General features: G+C 38.9%; 3 protein-coding genes across 4 annotated transcripts; 1 reads left to right on the top strand and 2 right to left on the bottom strand.

Annotated features, from left to right (window-relative positions):
- The first annotated feature begins 878 nt into the window (after positions 1–878).
- Positions 879–10,927, top strand: adnp2b (ADNP homeobox 2b). 2 transcript variants are annotated; one of them, XM_067613075.1, is made up of 4 exons: positions 879–1,311; positions 4,035–4,156; positions 5,637–5,738; positions 7,113–10,927. In XM_067613075.1, exons 2-4 carry the CDS (start codon positions 4,049–4,051, stop codon positions 9,810–9,812), a joined length of 2,910 nt encoding a protein of 969 aa, XP_067469176.1. In that variant the 5' UTR covers positions 879–1,311; positions 4,035–4,048; the 3' UTR covers positions 9,813–10,927. The 2 variants fall into 2 exon arrangements, with proteins under 2 accessions (XP_067469176.1, XP_067469177.1); XM_067613076.1 differs by lacking the exons at positions 879–1,311; positions 4,035–4,156; positions 5,637–5,738 and adding an exon at positions 5,861–5,964.
- Positions 10,928–11,572: 645 nt separating this feature from the next.
- Positions 11,573–13,947, bottom strand: ggcta (gamma-glutamylcyclotransferase a). The gene is made up of 4 exons (XM_067613078.1): positions 13,408–13,947; positions 12,292–12,437; positions 12,069–12,201; positions 11,573–11,943 (listed from the first exon to the last, which is right to left on the bottom strand). Exons 1-4 carry the CDS (start codon positions 13,642–13,644, stop codon positions 11,818–11,820), a joined length of 642 nt encoding a protein of 213 aa, XP_067469179.1. The 5' UTR covers positions 13,645–13,947; the 3' UTR covers positions 11,573–11,817.
- A 622-nt stretch (positions 13,948–14,569) lies between these two features.
- Positions 14,570–19,690, bottom strand: snrpd1 (small nuclear ribonucleoprotein D1 polypeptide). Its single transcript, XM_067613080.1, has 4 exons — positions 19,541–19,690; positions 18,877–18,953; positions 16,318–16,509; positions 14,570–14,793 (listed from the first exon to the last, which is right to left on the bottom strand). Exons 1-4 carry the CDS (start codon positions 19,552–19,554, stop codon positions 14,717–14,719), a joined length of 360 nt encoding a protein of 119 aa, XP_067469181.1. The 5' UTR covers positions 19,555–19,690; the 3' UTR covers positions 14,570–14,716.
- Between the last annotated feature and the right edge of the window lie 2,006 nt (positions 19,691–21,696).

The raw sequence follows: 21,696 nt of genomic DNA, 5'->3' as shown, positions 1-21,696 counted from the left end.
TGTTAGCCCCAAACTTCCGCAAACTAAAATAACTAAACTGACTAAAATATGGCAGTGCAGAATTCACATTGCCTTGTAATCTAACATACCTTCTTTTGTTTAAAACAGAAAAATTCTTAGACACTTTTGTTTTTTACTTTTTCATCTTTTTTTTGATTAGCGAACAATAAACTTAGCTTTGTTCAAATTTAACGATAATTTATTTTCATCAAACCATCTTTTAAGTTTAACCATTACATTTACAATGCTTTCCGCTAACGCGTTTAATTCATCTCCTGAACTAATACAACAAAACAAACTGCAATATCTTTGACACTTCACATATGTCATTGATATACAAAATAAAAAGGTTTAGGCCCCAAAACTGAGCCTTGTGGGACTCCACATTCAATCTTCATACACGCAGATGTGTTACCAGCAAACTGTATATATTGTTGTCTGTTATCTAAATAGTGGCTTGACTGGTTTAGAACTACTCCTCTCGCACCGTATGTACGTATGTAATTAAGAAATTAGACGGTATTATCTATATTATCAAATGTTTTTTTAAAATCAGTAAATACCCCTATTGCGTATTTATCATTAAGCTATGCTAGCCAAAATACTTATAACCTATCAATTTCACTCCTTCTCCCATCAAATTGCTGGATCAATGTAATTGGCTAAAAAAAGTAGCATGATATGACGTCACAATAAAGGGACCGCCCATTTAGCTCATTTTCTCGACAGCTTATTGGTCAGCCTTAGTCATGTACCACGTGACGACCACTAGGGGTTGCAGTAGCCACGCCCCCAGACCTAGCTATATGTAGCAGAACCCAAAAATCCAATTAACAAGCCAGGTACAACATGAAACTCAGAAACTGAATGACAAATCCATCACCAGGACACTTTGAAACAGCGGCTGACAGTATGAGTAAAAGAATAAAAAGTTATATAGTTTTTAGGCTCAGAAGCCTCCTATTGGTCAGTTGGTTCTGTATGCAAATGAGGGCAGCTACGTCAGATCCTGAACTTGAGCGCCATTTTTTTTTCCTCAATAGAGGGAAGAAAGGGACAAAAGCAGGACCTCAAAATAACTTATCTCCGGAGTGCGCTCGTAAAAATCACCTCACCATATTTGACTACAGCTTTTGTTACGGCGGTGTGTGTGGACGGAGGATGCTGCTCGGATGAGTATCCGTGCAGCACTGGCAGCAGACGCAGCTCACCGACACACACAGTTGCGGGCCGGTGGAAGTGGAAAACGTTAGCTCTGTCGGAGGTGGCACAGCGACAACTAACGTTAACCTACACGGACAACTGGACGAGGTAAATATCTATGAGGAGGCTCTGGGCATCCTCACGTAGGAAGACGCGGCGTGGCCCGGCCGGCTTGTTGCTGTCAACGTGCCGCCAGGCTGCTTTTTTAGTGACTCCAGCATGGACAGCATGCACACAGCAGTGTTAGCATGGATGGGAAATGTGTGCAGGGACAAATTTCAGGTGAACTAAATCAAAACGCGCACTTTCAGCTGCCGAAAAGATACGTTTCCCCTCTTTTATGCAACAGTAAATGACTAGTATTTATGTATTAGTCATGCATAGACATACAGTGTGATATCGTGGATATCACACTGGACTCAGCTGTTGCACAGTAATTATTATTATTTATTTACCATGCTGCACATGCAGGTGTCCATGTACAGCCATGCTGTGATTTTCTATCTTTTTATAGCAAATTATCTCTATGTCCAAAGGTGTTATTATTGTTATTATGCTGTCTGTGACTTCATAATTACTATGTTTACTGTTACATCTTCCATCTCTTTTATTTATTGTTTTGTTAGAAGTGTGGCCTGTAGTGAAAGCTCAAACATCTGGGAAGTTTATGACTTTATTTCTAACCAGGATTAGATGACAGGCTTGTTGAAATTCATGCTCAGGTGGTTGATTCACACACTGAATATATTAACTGCCCACAGCTAATTGCATTGCTTATGTTTGGCTTTGTCATTCTTCCAATCATTTGGCATTTGTTTGTTTTCTAATCTTTTTCTATATTTCTGCATTCATGCTCCTTTTAAACTGCAGTATTTGAGGAAGTAGTAAAAAGTGGAAATTAAATTCTTCAATTATTCTCATAGTGGTTACTGTCTAGTGATGTGAGAGCATTGAATCAATATGAAATCAATTGCATTGAAAATGGTTCACTGTTTGGTAGCATTTGGTACAGTCATAATGAAGACATCTACTGGGCAACTATTGATATTACAGGTGTGTGGTTGAAATAGACCGAGATGAAACAGTCAGATTATAAGTGGTTTTTATTGCTTTCATTATTGTTATTTTGTTCAGCACAGTCTATATTATTAAAACGGACCACTTTTAAACAGTCTACAGCTCTTTTTTTAGATATCATGGTTGTTGTTTTTTTTCATCTCTTTAATCTTTAAACCGTCACTTACAACATGTGTGACATTTAGACAATAACAGAAAAGACTTAGTCATCATAATGAAATAAAAATAACATAACAGGCATGACTTCACTTTCAAATTTGTTCATATATTCAACATGGTAACGGGACAAAGGGTAAAATTAATAAATAAAAATAACAGAAAAGGTAGGCAATAAAATCTTGGAGCAGACTAACTGTATGTGCACATTTCTTATTGTTTATATGTTGATCGACTCAAAATACTTTCTAAATTAAATCATGACAAGTTCAAACGATGAGTGAGACCTTGAGAACTTTTTTATAGATGTGAAATTTTCCCAGTAACATTAATAAATTGACAGTCTTTTTTTTTTTTTTCATAGTATAGTATTATATCCTTGGCTTCTAGCTTAATTGAATGATAGGTTTGAGTGTCAAAGTAATCACATGTGTTATCGATATCCACAAATCTTGAGACAAATTTGCAGGTTGGATATATATTATGCACAATTTTGTAATTTACTTCTTTCAGTTTGTTGGTAGAAGGTAGTTTATATGGGAGAAGCTGTGTTGTTTCCCATTGAATGTTAGAAAAATCAGAGTTCCACACAAATTTCCCACATGGAGTAATTTTCCTTTTGCTTTAGAAATAATTTCTTACATGTTTATTAGTACATGTGTGACTTTAACAAAGGAATTAGTTTCCAGTTCCAGCACGTCCCGTACCCAAAACCAGCGCCACACCTCTCTGACACTTGTGTGACGTAATGAGGCCTCGTTTGGTGTGGTCACGTGATTTTTTTTTAAAATTTATTTATTTATTTATTTATTTATTTATTTTGGTGTGGTGAAGTGAGGCCTTGAAACACTGGGTTCCCAGGGGTCCTTGAAATCCTTGAAAGTGAGTGAATTTGAGAAAAAAAAAATCAAGGCCTTGAAAGATTTTGAAAGCAGATATAAATAGACATGGGTCATTGAAAGTGCTTGAATATAAATATGTTTTGTGCAAGAATAGAATATTGTTTTGCTGTGTTAGAGAAGGCCAGAGACCACATAGTCTGTGAGCTTCTGTAAAGCCTGATAGTTCGCAATATAAAAATTCTGTGTTACAACAGTAATTAACTTTGATCTGTGTCTCAAATTATGCCGTGTTGGGTCTTTGAATTTGAAGGAATCTGGTCTAGAAATTCCTTGAATTAGATGTTTAAGAAGGTGTGGGAACCCTGGAAACATCTTGCCTTAAAAGGTCGATACAGCATCGAGTAGTCTGCTTCAAGCGTAAGGTCACTACTTTCTAGGCAGGGTGGGAAATTAGCACCAGCCACCAGCCAAATGTTGAGAAAATATGAAAGTGGCTGATAGATTTCAGACACAAAATAATGATTTACTATTGAGTGGCTGGTGAATTTGAACATTTATCCGTCAGTTGCTGATAGATGTTCACATTATAAAAAGTTGGGAAAGGTTGTGGTGCCGCTGTGCTTTACATTTGGATGTACATTAAATACATAGAACAAAAGATGTAGTTGATATATTTAATAGCTTCAGAGCACTTGTGTTAACGATCCATAACATTAAAACTTGTTTTGTTTGTTTTTTTACATTAATTTCCATAAGGCTCGTGAGGAAAAATGTATCAGGTTCCGGTCGGAAATATTGAGAAGATCCGAAAGGCACGTAAGGCAGTGAAAAACATCCTTGGTGAGATCGGCCTGGAAGACTGCCAAAATCTGCTGAAGGTATGTTTTATCCTGTTTTTTTAGATTTGGGTCTGACCAGAGGCTAGTACATAAGTGTAACACTTCACATAAAAGAGGATGATGACTCAAAATAGACTTGCAACATGAATGAGCCAGTTTCGGTATTATTTGTGTATAGTCGCTTCCTCTGCTGTTACACTGCTTTTTCAACACTGTGTTCATTTTGTTGCACACACAGAGACTATTGGTGAAGATTTAAGTCAATCATCAATGTGTCTGTTCAATTAAATAGTCCAACCATCATTACACTAAAGGTCTGTTGACATTTTAGTAGTTTAGGTTTAGAGTTTAAGCTTCAAAAGATGAGTATAGTTGTATGAAAAATATGGGTCAAGAATTACAGCCTTGCATGTTTCGTTATTTGCATCAGTTTAATTTAAAGAAAGCTACATAATGTTATTCAATAGATTTATTGTGACAATAAATAAGCATTAAAGGTGATAACATCAGTCATGTTTCAGTATTGTTGATTGATGCAGTCAACTCAGACTGCAGCAGCAACAGCTACACTGTTTCAAAGATCAATTTACAGTCAATAATGTTAAAGTTTGGTTATAATTGTTTTGAAAACCCTCATCTGAAGACATTAAAATCAGATTTGAATCTGATATGATGTTCATCACATTAAAACAAGGCCATTCAGAAGGTTTTTTTCTTTGGTTGTTATAGCAACAAGTGGGGTTGGGCACTATGATGTCATCTGTTAACTGAGATTTTCAGAGATTAGGCTAAATGTGAGTAATGTTGTAAATCAGTGAGCTGGACTGTTTTTGACTTTTTGACATTTGAGTTACAGATTCTTTTTGCATGAATATGATAAAATAACATTTGATTTGTCGGGTATTTATATGTAGTGTGAATATTTTGTCCATGTCACTCTCCTCTAGCTACAAGTTGGGAAACAGATGGTTCACTGACAACAGCAGTACTTGGTTTGTTTGTTCAGACAAATTAAATACCTCAATACATTTCAGATTGCAAAGATTTTACACTGTAGCTGTAGCTTTTGGCATGATGACTCTTGTAGGAGGACACAGTTCCACCTGTGTCAACTATTTATTTCTAAATTACACTTCATCTATGAGCACACAGGTTTAACACAAATATGAACATTACCTACATACAGTATGGTTTTAGGTGCATCTTGTGTGACTTGGTCCTTCTACACTTTAGAGGGAATCACTTTACTTTTTACTCAACCCTGTTTATCTGATAGCTGTAGTTAGAAAATAAGTTTTCTGTTTAAAATTATATATGTGAAATATACTGTACACTCAGTTGCCAATTTATTAGGTACACCCAGATAAAATTATACCCTCATTGCTATACATTAAATGAGGTGGAGAACACCTATCAGTATAATGCAATACAAATCAACAGCACTAAGGTTAAGGACATGCTTCACATTGTGGTACTGTTACATATACTTAATTATTTGTTTGTGCCATTTACTGTGCAGGATCTCAATGAAAAGTCAGAGAAAGATGCAGATGATGAAGCCTTTGGGGAAACGGAGTGGCTTGATTTCACAGATGGATACAACAGCATACAACGGAAAAAGGTGAATATGACACTTTTCTCTTGTTGACAACTTTTAATCATAAATGGCTGTAAACAAAAACAAATTTCTGCTTTGTTTCATTTTGGTTCTGTTGAATTATTCAGTTGTTACGGTGCAGACCATGGATGTATAAAGTGAACTGGATACAGCGTCGGAGACGGGTCCCCGTTCATTAAGTTGCTCCATGGCGCATGACGCCAAAAAAGCTGCTTCCTGCTGTAAAGATGTATGTATGAAAACATACTGCACCGCTCTATGGCCCAAATGCATCCATGGAGCGTGTTCACTAGAGACTTTCACCAGCTGAGACGGCTAACTTTTGGTTTAGCCCTGCAGCTAACTTGAATGGGGATAAAACTATTCAATTGTTGCGGCTCTTGTAGAGTTTTGAAATGTGATCGGACCAAATGGATCAAATTCTAATAGTGACACAAACCTTTTCGCAGAGGTTGTGATACTCAAAAAAATGTATCTGCTGGTTTTCAGACATCTCTTTCACGATGTAAGTCTATTGGAAACAAGTCTTTTTAAGGCCAGCATGCATCACATGACGTTGTAATTACATGGTTTGGCCACTGTAAAATTTGCTTCACAGCCTGGCGCTTCCTGTATCCAGTTCTCTTTATACATCCATGGTGCAGACACACTGGATCCGTTGACGGATGTCAAATCGACGGATCCCATTCAGTCTCTATGGAGAGCAGGCAATCTGGCAACATGGTGCATGATGGATACGGCACCGCGAGTTGACTGACCAACCACCGTATCTGAATTTGCATAATCACAACTCGACCTCCACTTCATGCAAATGAGGTCCGTCCAGCTCAACACAGCCTGCTTGCAAAACTCAGATCAAACTGTCAAACTAGGCAGTGCTGATCAAATATGATAAGATTCTGTTACTGCGTTGCCTATTTTATGCCTCAAATGTTTTCAGAAACATATTTCAGTGTACTGTTCAGCTGTAAAATGAAAAAGTTTGTGATGTGGCCACCAGAGCAAAAACCAAGCACTGCCCAACTCACAGTATGTCACCACCAGCTGGAGCGTTCAGTGGTCCGTTGTGTCCAGATGTGTCGTCACCTGATTCGGTGTGTCTGCACCCTGACTGGCCATATTCGTCTTGTGGATTTCAATGCCCTTTCAAAGATGAGAGTTTTCATTCCATAATGTTGTCATTTATATTGTTAAAGATGTGTAGGGTGTAGGGTGGTGTAAATATTATATCCTCCTATACACCTTGAAGAGTTTTTGTATACAACTCTGGTTTGTCTTTTTCCTTCCCATCTGTTCAGTGAAGCTGCAATATTTCACTTGGTTCATTCTTTATCTGAAATAACTGATTGTTGTTTTTTTTCCTCTTCTTTTATTCAGTGGCCTTATCGGTCTCGAGCTCTGTGCTGCAACATGTGCAAGTACTCTTCACAAAACATCTACAACTTCAGGAGCCACGTCTCACGCTGCCATGGTTATGTGCAGTCGTTCTGTGCGCTGGCACCCTGTTCTCAGTGCCTCTTCATCGGCCACCCCAAGATGCTCAAGAAGCACATGTTCTTCTTCCATTCCAAAGTCACCACGCACATACAGTCGGCAAGGGGAGGGCCTTTACCCACGCATTGCGGAAGTGAGAGGTATCAGTGTCGAAAATGTGGATTCCCAACCTCTTCTATCTTTGCAATGAAGAAACACATCATTCTCAAGCACCTTGAGAGTTTGGCAGAACAGTACATTGGTTACAGATTACATGTTCAAGGGACTACGTCTGTAAAGATCTACTGCTGCAAGGTGTGTAAGGTGAACACTGGAACTCTAGACCAAATGTTGCATCACATGCTGGTGGAGCCATCACACTATTCAGTCAGCACACAGGTGCAGAGTTTGATTCATGAGAACAAGAACTACACTATTAAACCAACACCTAATGGGAACGGCGTGTTTGTAACATTCCCAAGTATCGCTCCTAAACCACAGCAACCTCAAATATACAGTAAGTCCTTGGTTTTACCAAGCAACGGCCAACATACTGGGACCGTGGTGGCATTACAGCAACTACAAGGAACTACGAACAGTACTACATTGATCTGTGCCCCTGGAACCAACCAAGCTTTCCTTCCCCCTCAGGCGTCAGCCTTAGTGCAACTAGCTAGTGCTGAGGCTAAAGGTTTGCTTCAGCCTGGTGCCACTATAGCCCTCCGAAGTGCTTTGCCCCAAGGACCATCAATGGTCCAGCTTCCCACAGTGTCTAATGTGTCTCTGAAACAGGCACCAGTGGCCCTAGCTCCTGCTTCGGCTCCACCACAACAGACTCCACAAACACAGCAAATCCTTCTTCCATCAGGACTGCAAGCCAATGTGGCAGCAGCAACTGGGACTGTACCTAAGCCTGCTCTAGTCGCACAAAATCAAACAAACCAAATCGGCCTACAAGGTACCATGCTGACGTCACAGTCTTTGCTCAGTCACCTGATCCCTACTGGCAATAAGGTGAATGGAATGCCAACATACACATTTGCTCCACTCCAAGTAGCAATGCCTGTTTCTCAGAGCACAGTTAGCCCTCTCAAGCCTGTTGAGCATTCAAGTGACTCTTCATCACAAACTAAGAAGTGGATTACTTGTCCCCTCTGCAATGAACTTTTCCCTTCCAATGTCTTTGACATGCACATAGAAGTCGCCCACCAGACAAAGTCCACTTCATCCAGGTCAGAAAGCGTAGCTGCACGAGCAGCATTTCTGAAGAAAATGCCTGACAAAACTGTCAAATGTTTAACGTGCAAAATTCTACTATCAGAAAAGAGTGTCTTCCAACACCTGCTGCATGGCCTGAATTGTTTGTACTGCTCAGCTTTGTTTTTTTCTATCAAACAGCTTGCTGAACACGTAAAACAGCACAATCCCACAAGCAAGGCTTACTGTGACTTCCTGAGGCAGAAATACAGGGTCTACTCAAAAGGTATTGGGGGAATCTTGTTCCCTTATTTTGATGTGCACACCACTGCACCAAAAGAGGTCCTAGGAGATAACGAGGTCAATCTCGCCCTCGTCACAAATTCCCTAGACTTGATCTTTTTTAAGTTGCAGCCCAGCAGCCAACCAGAAATCTGCCCAGCCCCTGCAAAAATCAACAGTGCGTACTGTCCCTTTTGCGACGAAAAGTTCCAGGATGAATCCAAACACCTTGAGCACCTGAAACAGAAACACCTCGTTGCACCCACCATTCATGCCATCCTCAAGACAGAGGCTTTCAAGTGTATATACTGCAATGGTGTGTACACAGGAAAGGTCACCCAGCAGGCGGTGATGCTCCACATTCAGAGATGCCGGTGTTCACCAAAACCACCACCACCACCCAAAATTGCAGCAGTACCACAGCAGCCACCACCAAAACCAGCTCAGCAGCTCAGTCAGCCGCCTGGACTGTACTTTCTCCAAGTGCCGCAGAGTGTGACTATGAAACAGACTGTAGCTCCAGCTCGTGTGGCTCCACCTGCATCCACTGAGAGGCCTCCAGAATCAGAAGCAGAGCTGCAGTCTAAGAAGAGGCTGGAGGCTGCATGGAGGGAGGTCATAGAGGCCAACAAACGAGAGCGAGAGGAAAAGGCGGCCATGCGCAAGAAGCGAGAGCAGGAGAAGTTGTTGCCCCCACCAGAGCCCGAGGTTCCAGCTGATCCCGCGGTGAAGCTAGTGTTGGAGCCCACTCCGGTGGAGCGCCGCTGCAGCGAGGAGCGCAAAGACTTCATATCCAAATACTTCAACCTGAACCCTTACGCAACCAAAGCTGAGACCGACGAGCTGTGCCGGAGACTGTCTCTCACCAAAGCGGAGCTGGCAGCACACTTCAGCAAGAAGCGCAGCAAGTGCATGAAGAGTCTCAAGAGGAACACTGCTGTCATTCTCCTCGGCTTCAACATGACAGAACTGAGCAAAGTCAAGCACAACCTCCTCATCCCAGAACAGCGGCCCACTGATCCCACGGATCAGCAGTCAGAATCGATGGAAAAGAGTGACGATGGACCAGAACCGATGGATGAAAGTGGAAATGAGAAAGTTAGGGATGGGGAACAGATGGAGTAGAATGAATGAGTTCAGAAACAGTAAATGATGCACAGATGTCCCTGATTTTAAAACAGAATAAAACCCAGATACTTTCATGATGGCCTTTTCTGTTCAGTCTCTAGAGACGTTTATCATGCAGTGCATGAGGTGTATTTCCTAACATACAAGTAAACTGTAACTGAGGGCAGTTTGTTAATGTAGCCTTCATCAATAGTGCTTCATTTGACTTCAGTATCTCGTCAGTGGTCCAGATCCTAATTTCCACATAAATGCTCCTTGATAATGAAGATGTTTTTGTCTGTGAGATATATAATGGTGTCAGACTGTTGATCTGAAACATTATTTAGCTGGTTACAATCTGTCCTTCATCCATGGCTACTGACTTAAAATTAAGCACTGATTCGCTCCTGATATGCGCACTTTTTTCTTTTTTTGCAAACCTTATATAAACCCGTTTGTACAAAATTGTGATTTACACATCATTGTTTACCTGCTAATATCAAGACTTTAGTGCACACTTCAACATAGATTATGTATTATGTTATACTTTCCTTTATAAATGGATGGGTTTTTAAAAAACACATTTGGACCTATTTCTCTCGTGTGCACACGTTCATTGCTTTGGTTTGTCAACCATGTTTTTTCCTTACTGAGATTGTTCACGCCACTTCCTCCCTCTCTATTTTAACAGTTTTAAGGGTAAATTGCTGCTTGTTCACCAACTCCTGCAGGTGAATGCTGCAGTACTGAAGCCAAAATCTTAAGAATGTACAAACGTTTGAGTTGTCGGGTTGCTGAGTTCCCAGATTTAACAAACACTCGGTTATAATAAGCTTCTGATCACGTTGCTTGCATGAGCCTTTGTTTTGTAGGTGACAAAATTATGATTTGTGCCATTGTGTAGTCTAGACATTTGCATAGACTTGTGGAAATTTACCTAGAGATTTGACAAAACATAAAATATGTTATTGGGTGTTGATTCAGTCACCATATATCTTCTGTTCTCCTGACTGCTGTTTTTTTTTGTACTAGTATTTTCTATAATTCCTAGAGGGTCAAAAATGTTGGGAGAGGAACAATTCTCATTCTGTCCAGGGCCACTGTGTTGTAAAAAATAAAGCGATTTCCTTTTATGTAAATGATTCATTAATTTTATTCATTCCATAATAAAAAAAAATATATAATTTTTAATCAAGATCCGTTAATGCACTCCGAGACGTGCACTTCTTTTATGTGTAATTGGGATTACACAGAAATTCATTCAACACTTGTGGCCGCTCTTTATTCCTTCCTCAGCAAGAACAGAACATAAAGGCAATGCGTCATGTGCCAGAAAAGGCAAATGAGAGTCAAGTCTTGAGGGTTTTTCATCAGTTTTTAATATTCCCCTGAGAAATACTTAAAACAGATTTCTACCTGCCACGTACATTTTGGTCTTACGTTATGATGGCTCTAAAATTAAACTACATTTGTCACATTTCTTGTCAAATTAACTGCTCAATAACAAAAAATAATCTTCCAAGGTATGTTTTGGGTCTAACTTAACATCTACTAAGTGCATGCAATATTGACTTCTGGCCACACAGTGGTGCTGATTCTACTTCATAAGTAAGTGTGAAAGTTTATTCTTGACCTTGAACCTGGGAAGTAGTTTGATTAAGATCAAATCTGAACACTAAGTCCACTTTTTAGCTTTTTTCCAGAGCTTACAGCCACATCTCATCGTCTATACAATTATTTTATTATCATTATTACACTATTTTTATTTTATTATTACATATTACAGCCTTGAGGTAATGATGATGACTGTGAGATGCAGTTGAATGCTCTGGAAATTGCTGGACTTTGACCTGGACTTTTGTTTTTCTGGTCTTCATAACTTGATACACTACAATGTCCGCTCAGTAGCTGTTCTGTACTCTAGTTTTCTTATTGTGGTTCTCAGAACATCTACTGAGTGGATGTTGTGGTGTAAGTGTTTCTGTCAGCTGCTGGTTTCCAGAGTCAATATTTTTTTCAGTCACTACTTCTCAACTGTTTTGATCTGATCAAGGATCGAGGGGCCGCTGTAATTGTTCGTTTGAATGGCCTCCAGCCTCTTCAGGTACTCCACCGGGAGTCTGTTCTGCTCTGCACCCAGACACACCACCTTTATAAAACACAGGAACACACATCAATTATCAACCAATCTGTGATGTGTCATTCGTAGCATAGTATAGCTTACGTCAAGTTTGTTGTCTTTGGACCAGTGTGTCTGTGTTTATGTGCACACACCTGTTTGTACTGAGGAGAGGGAGGACAGGCGTGGAAATTGTTCATCTGATAGGTCCTGCACAGTGTCAGTCCGTTATCAGTCTCCACTGTAACTTCAATTGGAGAGTACTTTCCCAGACTCACCCCCTCCTGGCTGAGGACACAGAAAGAAGAGCCACAGTGTTAGTTAAAATGACACATATAACTACTGAATTGAACGTGTGTATACGAGTGTGTATCTCACTTGTCTAGGCTCTTGAGGTTGTCGTTGCTCAAAGTCCAAATCACCCCCCACACTTCTGCACCTGGACAGAACTCAATGGTGGCGACTCCACCATGCCAGGCGTTGTCCACATGTTTCTCCCACAGGCCAAAGTTCAAAATATAGTCCTGTAGACACACATACACACAGGGGTGGTGATGGGGGTAGGGGGTATAGGACAAAAGGCTGAAAACAGTGACAAAATGCCTTTTATTTCACTGTGATGTAAAGAGGGGTGCTATGTTTGTGTTTCCAGTGAGCCTGCTTGCTGTTGACCATCACAGCATGGCTGGGACACACAGTACAGTCAGACCCTGTTGTTGCAGCTGGTGGCTATTAAAGCTGCACTGACGTCATTTAGGTGGACAAATACAAGAAAATAAAGGACGTGGTCACCAAGTCAATTGTTTCCACTTTAGTACACCTTAAATTAGATTAAGTTAATGTACCAATATGAAGAGAGATGTTGAGTATATATATATATATATATATATATATATATATATATATATATATATATATATATATATATATATATATATATATATATAGCATTTTGTTGCTATGGTTACCGGTGTCAGCGGACAGTTTGATTATTGCCCCGATTTTCTGAGATGTCCTGATATTAGCGGGCACCTATCAACTTAAAAACGAGTATGATACGCTACCATGTAACAACAAAGTTATACAATAATATATTATAATCTTCCAACAGTCGCCTCAAATATAGCAACATACTAAATATTTCATTTCTGATGTTATTTTTTTCTTTCTGTGCACTTTGGTACAATTAGAGGCAAATGAGACGTTCATGAATGTGGGGTGAAAGGAAGAGACGACACGGTCTCCACTTTCGATTGCTAATTCATCGAATAAATTAGCACAATTAACACAATGAATTACAGTTTGCTGTTTATGTGTTGTATTTGCTGTACAGACACTCTCAATTGAACTATAAATAGTGTTTAAGAATACGAAATACACAAGCTAGCTAGCTCACCTGCTGTGTGTTTGGTAATTTCTACATGTACTTGAACGCGGTGTTGGTAATAGAAAAACTACAACATACCGTCGTTATTCTACACACTGATTAGTTACCTTCAGTCGGCCGGTAGTGCAAAATATTGCCGAAGGATTTGCCAGTTGTAGTCTTTCCTTCAACAAGTTGCTCCCAAAAGCGAAATACATGAAACGACCGTCGGTATCACCGGACATGTTTAGCGTTTTGTTAATGTGTGCTTCTGCCGCGACATAAGAACTGAAACTAACGAGTCCAATCACACGTAGAAGTCCACACATACACAAACAAGTCCAACCAAAGTCCAAATATTTCATAGAGGTCGCCAGGTTAAAATGTTAGGCCAGCTGGCCGTCTTAGCACCATTTAGCTTAGTGAGCTAACTCGTTGATAACGGCAGTTGCACGTTAGCCGCAGGATTCAAACTAGCCGTCTCAAAGTGAAACCCTGAGTCACATCCATCGACCTGCCCGATGTAACTGTTATCTGAGGACATCTGAGGGCAAACAGTTTACAGAGGATACGTGTTTCGACCCATTTGGTCTTTCAAATTATGATTACTTGGCGTTGCAATTGTAATATTTATTATTTGTGTCGTTATTATTTACTTCCGGCTCATAAACTAATCTTAAAGGCGTCTGTCTGGATGGTAACCCTTTGCGATACTCTCGCGAGATGTTCATTCATTGTGCAGACTGTTCTTTATTGTACAAAATAATTACATTTTATGATCTGACAACGCTGTGGTTGAGGCTTGGTTGGGTTTAGGCACAAAAAATGCCACCACTTGATTAGATAAATATCATAGTTTGGCCTAAAGTTCTAACTCTCGCGAGATCTTTCGCAAATCTAGGGTTACCATCTAACACAATCCACATAGCCATTCAGTATTTTCTTTGAATGAAACCTCTACACGCCAATAATTAAATTAAGCTATTTAACTTCATACGTCAATGTTACCTTTCTAGGTTAAATAAGATTTGAAATTTGAATCTTAACCCTCCTTGATAATAAAGATGTCCCATAATGTAGACATGATTTACAAAAACAGATTTTTTTTAGCCAAACCATACAAGTTTAATTGATGGCTGTTTAATAGCAACTGTAGCTACACATTACTGCGATACTGGAGTAATGCAGGGAAACATTCAGTCATATAACAAAAACGTAATGTAAGAAAAAGCACTTGACTGAAACACAAAGCGAACTGTTATCAATGTTGTAATGACACACACAGTCAAGTTTATCCTTTCGTAAGGAGCATTTTAATGTACAAAATAAGGGAAAAGAAAGAAAGACACATGGAAATTCACAAAACGTTTCCTCTGAAAAAAAAAAAATCCTGTACAAAACAGTGAGGTGGTGACCAGAGAGTCTATAGCCCAGTGATCATCTCCTTGGGCCGCCCCGGCCTCGTCCTCTTCCTCGGCCACGTCCTCGTCCTCTGCCTCGACCTCGTCCAGCCACTGAAAAGAGACAGATAAATGATTGTCAGCAACATTTGTCAAACTTTAACTGTTTATTTGAGGATTAAAGTACAGATGTATACAGAGACTCAACATTTACCTTGCAAAACATGAAGGTGAGGAAATAATTTGCAGAAGACAAATACACAAAATACAAACCAGTGTGTTAAAATTTAAAAAAAAATCTTAAGTGATATCTTCCTACACAACTTACATCACTGTCAAATAGATGTGGTAAGTAAACAAGGTACAGGACTAGTTTCAACCAGTTTCCTTATGTTGTGATTTTCACTTGAATGTGTCTGTGGTTATTTGTAGTGACAGCAAATGCTGAAACGGGAAGATGACATTGAGTTGTCTCTCATCAAAGACTTGTCTTGATTAGTTAAAAAGTCAGTCGCATTAGTCAATTGCATTTTAACTGTCAGATGACGCCCTCTTACAAAAATAGTTAATGTTACAGGTGAAGATAATGAGCCATTTCACCTTCTTCCAAATTCAGGCTGTTTAAAAGTTGTTGTGTTAGATATGAGCCAGATCAACTTGTGAACAGTGTCCTGCACTTAAAATTAATCATAGGTGTCCAGTATTTCATGCATGGTGGACAAAACATGAAAAAAAAATTAAAAAATAAAAACTCTTCTGTATAAGACTACAGTAGCCCAGAGAACTCCACACACAACTTGAGAAAATACACAAAAAAGGATACAAATGTGTGTCAGTCCATAAGTCATTGTCATGTTTTTCTAAATTATGCACAGAAAAGAAAAATCCTCCAGGGACTTCAATTAGAAGTGGGACATTTCCTCACAAAAAAGTACAGACTTCCATTATCTGTCTTAATGAAGAAAAACCCAGGCTTCACTAAAAAGACAAAATTTGAACAGAAAATAACGCTTGTGGGGCAAAAAGTCATTGACACTATAAACAAGACAAATAACTTGTGGACACACTTTATGGTTAATTCCAGCCACTGTTAGGCTGTATAAAATTAAAACTCCCTAAATGCAAACTGATGATAGAAAAGTGCAAAGTATTTGTCAGATTATATTTCACCACCAACAACGTACGAGCAGGTGCCAACTCAGTTCAAGTCCATTAAATTCAGGGAATGTTTATGTATTTTACAACTTCACTACAATTACTTAAAATTTGTGAGCTTGAATATGAGATTCTCTAAAAGTAGCCCAGCAAAACACGAGTGAAGTGTGCATATTTTCCAATATTACTTTACAGCTCATTGACAAAACCTCAGTCCTTTCAAAAGGCAGACTTCATAAAATTTAAATAAGTTGCCTCAAATAGCTGAAATTTCAATCAGCCTTTCAAGTGTCAAGCTCAGCAGTGTATATTTTGGGACACTCTGCTCTTCTGATAGTGAAAACAACTCGAGACATCTCTCAGAAACATTACACTGAGCCCAGAACTAAAGTTAATTGACTCTGCAAGGTTTATTTTAGGTCATGAAAAGCATTAATAAACTGCCAAAGCACCCTGGGACACCATTTTTGTGACATTGCTCACCTGCTTCCCTCTTCTTGGACTTGATCTTCGGCTCGATGTCAACCAGCAACGTGTCCAGCGGCAGGCTGTCAGGCAGGATAAAGTAGCGGATATTGTTGCCGCGGATACTCAGTGACTCCAGCTGAGTGGGCTCCCTGTTTTTCAGGGTCATTTTCACCGCCTTAAGGTGGGTGTTCATGCTCACATCAACACCTGAGTGGAGGAAAGTTAACAGGGATGCAAAACATGAATATAAACCAATCAAGTTTGAGTAATGCTGGCGTGTTCTGCGATGTATTCCTCCACACAGACCTCTTTAATACACCTCAAAGCAAAACAACTCATCTTTTAACCCAAATTAACAACCTCACACAGATAGACAGACTTCATTTATATACCGTCAGAAAGTGTCCATCTAGCAGCTTAAAGGACGGGTTCACAATTTTTCAAGGGGTTAGGGTGTCTTAAAAACAACAGGTGTCCAAATGAACAAATATTTTGTCTCTAGCTGTAACACATCTGTGAACTCTGGATGAACTTTGAGTACCATTTGCTTTTCATTCTTTAACAATAATTCATTGTTCACACAATGAATTGTCGTACATATTTTGCATACACACACACACATTACCATACATCATTTGCATACATGCAGCTGTCAAACAAAAAAGTGAAGGAAGCACTGATATTTGAAAATTCATGATACCAGTAACAGATTGTTTACAAAAATATTTACAGATGCAACACTGTTAGTTGGTCTTTATGCCTGTTTTGTCTTTCACAGCTTACCAAGGAACACAATTTCATTTAGGCTACACACTAACCTCCCACTTCTGCTGCTGCTTTATTATAGTTTTTATTGTTTATAGATCCACAATAATAAAACTTTAAGCCAATTTGACTTTTTGAAAATATGATTTGATGACAATGTAGCTTTAAAACCCTAACCAGCCTAAACAGACTTATGTGGTCATGGAGAAATAAATAATACAACTGTTGTCATTAAAGGAAGGCTATTACTTAATGGTATGATAACAATATAGGTTGAATATGAATATGGCTTTACAAACTATAGAAGCAAATTACCAAACACCCAACAGGTACTGAATTTGCAATGTGGGTTTTTCCTTTCCTTGAAATTATCCTAAAGTAGGTAAAGTTATAGACCACACAGCGCCAACACACACACAAACTGACCAAGGTCACGTTTGGGGACATTACATAGACTTACATTCATTTCCTGGAGACTTACCCTAATCACTAAACTAACCCTAACCTCTGACCCCAAAATCATTGTTTTACCAACTGTGGACATGGCTTTTGTCCCCAATTGGACAAGTTGTCCCCAATTAACTGGTCTTTAGTCTGAAATTGTCCCTGAAAGTAGACTATGACACATGCACATACCGCTCTCTCTCCTCAGTTCTCTCCATCAGTATCACATGGTGACTTTTTTCCCTTCTTCCTGTCCTCACTTCAAAGTGTCCTCAGTGAAAAGCTGACCAGGTTATTTCTCATGTGTACGTGCAACCAGGGGCAGCAGGTAGAAAACTAAGCCTTCCTTAAATTTACTGCTGACTATTTTGCACTCTACACTACTTATTGGTCAAATTAAAACACCTGTGTCACCAGTTGAAAAGACAGCAATTCATTATGTAGCCCGAAGTTAGCAACAACTTGCTAGCTATGCCGTTAGCACTGTTGATTCACAAGCATTCATGGTTAGAACGCCTGTTTTGTCCGTCAAATGTATATCAAACATGTGAGTGTTATATCTCATTACATTAAGAGTAACTATAACTTTCCAGTCTATATAATCTCACAAGCAAACAGACATATCTGAGAGTATGACAGGTGAAACAGTAATACATGAGCTTTACTGATTTGGGAGGCCTCCTGCAGAGACACAGTGTGGCATGACTGATATTAAAAGCTACTGTACAAGGTGAAACATCTTTGATAATTTTTTTTTTATTGGTAGAGGAAACAATCAGCAAGCTTGATTCTCAATTGGCACGACTGTATTCTTTATCCATTTTAAATGCCTTACATAAATTACCAGCGTACTTTGATATCAAAATGCGTACAGGTTGACAGGTCTGCTGTAATCATTCCTCCTGTTCATACTGATCACTAGAGGATCCTTTCATAATGTAATTAGAATGTAAGTGATGGGGGCCAAAATCCACAATTCTCCTTCTGTGCAAAAATGTATTTAAAAGTTAATCTGAAGCTAATATGAAGCTTCAGCCATACAAATTAGACAAATCAAGTCAATGTCGTTAAATATACACATTTTAAACTGTAACAATTTTTGCTCAAATGAGGACTGTGGATTTTGTGGATCACTTACATTGTAAGCACACTTGAAGGGGGTCTTCTCATGGCCAGTGTGAACAGAAGGAATGATTACAGCAAGCAAAACTTGTTTTCATGTGTGCATCTGACTGTTATTTTAAGATAGACTTTTAAAAAAAAAGTGAACTTGTCCTTTAAGATTGTGATCATGTGAAAAACTAACATTGCTACAGTTCAATCCGTGCAGGAGCTGCAGCACATTTGTTAAAAACAAGCTCTCACCTGTGATGGTGCCATGGACCTGGGTGCCATTCTTCAGCTCGATGGTAACCGTCTCATGGCTGAGCTTCATCAAAAACCTGTGGATTCATATTGAACGAGGTTACAGTGTGAACGGATTTCTCTATTAGCAATTCAAAACATGAGATTTGACTGTTAGCTAGCATTAGCTAGCGACTAGCCTTCTGCACCAAAACAAAAGGCGGGCCAAACCTTACAAAACAGCTCCATTTCATCTGAAATGAAAGAACACATGCTAGAAGAGCTTTCTGGCGCCGACTAGTTAACATGTCGGTAAATTAAGTTTGTTTCCAGAGCATAACTTAGCTTAAAAAGAGAGAGACAGAGAGGGCCCTTCAGCTAACGAAACGCCATGACTGTAAGGAAAGTTAGCAAACGCTAATGCGAATCGACTCTTTAGCTCTTGCACAGTAAAACTAGCTGCTTAACAACTCCTGTATCCACTAAATGTGTATATATATGTATATCTGTCGGGTCATTTCACATTTCGTTGCTAACGCCACTCAGCCCCCATTCATTCCGTCCGCCGCTTCCCGCCTCGTCTCCGCCTCTCCGTTTACATCTAACTCCATCCATCCTCATCGCTCTAATTTTCTCATTTAATATCGCCAAAGTTAACACACGGATGCATTTCACGACCGCTCACCTGACGAGTTTCATGATGGTGATGGACTGTAGAGACAAATCCTCCACCGAAGAGACAAAAAATTGCAGCGCTCACAGTGGAGACACAGGCCCGCTGTTGTACGAGTTACGTTCCACTGACGCTCCTACGGCGTGACGACATTAAATGAGCGCCGGAAGAAGAAGCTTTACATGTGACCACCTACCGCCCACCGGTGGAGGGATGAACACACAGCTATTACAGACATTAATACAGTGATTCACAACCTTTTTGGCCTTGACCTCCTAAAATAAAGCAAAGTCTACCTGGGATCCCTCGTCACATGTTGTTTCGTCTGCCATTTAATATACCGATTATTGTTTTTATTCATCGGTTAATCATTTTGTCCATAAAATCTCAGAAAATAGTGAAAAATATCAATTAAAGTTCCCCACAGTTCAAGGTTACATCTTCAAATGTCTGGATTTGTCAGATCAACAGTCCAAAATATTCAGTTTCTCATCGTGTACGACAAAGAAAAGCAATAAATCATCACATTTGAGAAGCTGAAACCAGCTTATTTTTTTTTACATTTTTGCTTAAAAAATGACTAAAACAATTATTCAATTATCAAAATCGTTGCTGATTAATCTTTTGATAATGGAATAATTGATGAATCGACTAACCTTGCAGGTCTAGAAAGAGGACTTAAATTGTTTTATTTGAATAACTTTTAGAGGCTTAAGTGGTAAAATACAGAAATTAAATAAAAAAATTAGAGGAAAGCGTGAAAAAAAGAGACAATTTTGGTGTCTAAAATATGTTTTATGTCTTCTGTATCCTATCCTGTCCTATTTTCTCACAACCTCTTTGATTAATCCAGTAACCTTTGTGGGGTCCTGACCCCCAGGTTGGGAACCACTGTCTTAATACACAGTGCAGGTTTTTATCTGCTCATACTACTAACAATAGAACAACTGATGATTGTTGAAAACGTCTTTGTCTTTCAATAAAGACATTAAGAACAAACAATGCTGCTAAATATAGACTTTCAGTTGATGTTAAAAAAGGCATATTTGAAGGGGATCTTTTAATAACCAGAATGAACAGGAGGAATAATTACAGTGAGGAAAACCTCTTTCAGCGTTCATTTGGGTACCTTGCTGTTGTTTTAAGACAGACGAGAGTGAAGTACAGTGAAGAGAAGATTAAACCACAGACTGTAAATGACCCTTTGTATTCAGTTTTTGATTTAAACTGTTGTTATTAAAACAATGAACATTAACTGCTTTTAAAACACTCAATTGCACAATGCATAATAAGGGGAATATCAGTAAACAAAAGTCTATAACTAAATATACAGCAGCTACAGATGTGTGGGCAGGTGAAGTATTAAAAGAAATTAAAAGTTTGTGTTACAGAAATGGTTTAACACTGCATAAGCTAAACTAAACTAAACTAAACTAAACTAAAAGTTTACATTTAGCAGTATAGTTTGTTCTTGATTTATGGATATGATACTTTACTCAGAAACAGGTTTCTGACAATTATCAGTTCTATTGTTAGTAATATGAGCAGATAAAAACTTACACTGTATATTAAGAGATAATACTTATGCTCTTTTTTCCTCCCTGCAATATAGGTCATTTTCACAGCAGACATTTTGACTTTTCATAATAGGAAAAGCGAAATAGGAGAAGTGTTCCTAATTATTACTGAAACTGAAGCAGCTACATGGAATTCAGCCATCAGTAATTGTATAATTTACAGCTGTGCTTTTCTACTGTGACATGTTGTTAAAATGTCTTCTGTTGATTCTACTTCAGATTTACAAAATCAGCATCAAGAAGAAAATATCTGTAGGTTATATTTACTTATGAAATGGTTACATGGATAGAAGTTATATAGAATTTATAGCCTCTTTCACCTAATTGACTGTAATATATGACTTTAAAACTAACAACAAAGCAACAACAAGCTGTTTGTTAGTTTAGGAATAAAACGCATAAGAGACTTTGAATGTGTGGTACCACCTTACCTGAGTCCGCTTGCAGCTGCTGGAGGTGTAGATATTTATTGACACTGTGGAAGTACTGTAAGAGCTCAGATGTTAATCAAAACTGTGTAAATAAACTCTTAATGTAGAATTTACTGTCACAGTAGGTGTGTTGTTGTGGTTTCCACTTGTTGCCAGTAGA

This window comes from Thunnus thynnus, chromosome 15 (genome assembly GCF_963924715.1).
Source record: "Thunnus thynnus chromosome 15, fThuThy2.1, whole genome shotgun sequence".
Taxonomy (NCBI): Eukaryota; Metazoa; Chordata; class Actinopteri; order Scombriformes; family Scombridae; genus Thunnus; species Thunnus thynnus.
The sequence above is the reverse complement of the archived record's forward strand: the minus strand, read 5'-3'. Positions and strand labels throughout refer to the sequence as shown.

Excerpts from the sequence above, each read along its gene's own strand:
- adnp2b (XM_067613075.1), top strand. The coding sequence starts at position 4,049 with ATGTATCAGGTTCCGGTCGGAAATATTGAGAAGATCCGAAAGGCACGT. Across the intron at positions 4,157-5,636 it reads ACTGCCAAAATCTGCTGAAG|GATCTCAATGAAAAGTCAGA; the intron begins GTATGTTTTATC and ends TTTACTGTGCAG. Across the intron at positions 5,739-7,112 it reads ACAGCATACAACGGAAAAAG|TGGCCTTATCGGTCTCGAGC; the intron begins GTGAATATGACA and ends TCTTTTATTCAG.
- ggcta (XM_067613078.1), bottom strand. The coding sequence starts at position 13,644 with ATGAAATATTTGGACTTTGGTTGGACTTGTTTGTGTATGTGTGGACTT. Across the intron at positions 12,438-13,407 it reads GCACTACCGGCCGACTGAAG|GACTATATTTTGAACTTTGG; the intron begins GTAACTAATCAG and ends GTGTGTCTACAG. Across the intron at positions 12,202-12,291 it reads AACCTCAAGAGCCTAGACAA|CCAGGAGGGGGTGAGTCTGG; the intron begins GTGAGATACACA and ends CTGTGTCCTCAG.
- snrpd1 (XM_067613080.1), bottom strand. Across the intron at positions 16,510-18,876 it reads GGTCCATGGCACCATCACAG|GTGTTGATGTGAGCATGAAC; the intron begins GTGAGAGCTTGT and ends TCCTCCACTCAG. Across the intron at positions 14,794-16,317 it reads GTCCAAGAAGAGGGAAGCAG|TGGCTGGACGAGGTCGAGGC; the intron begins GTGAGCAATGTC and ends GTCTCTTTTCAG.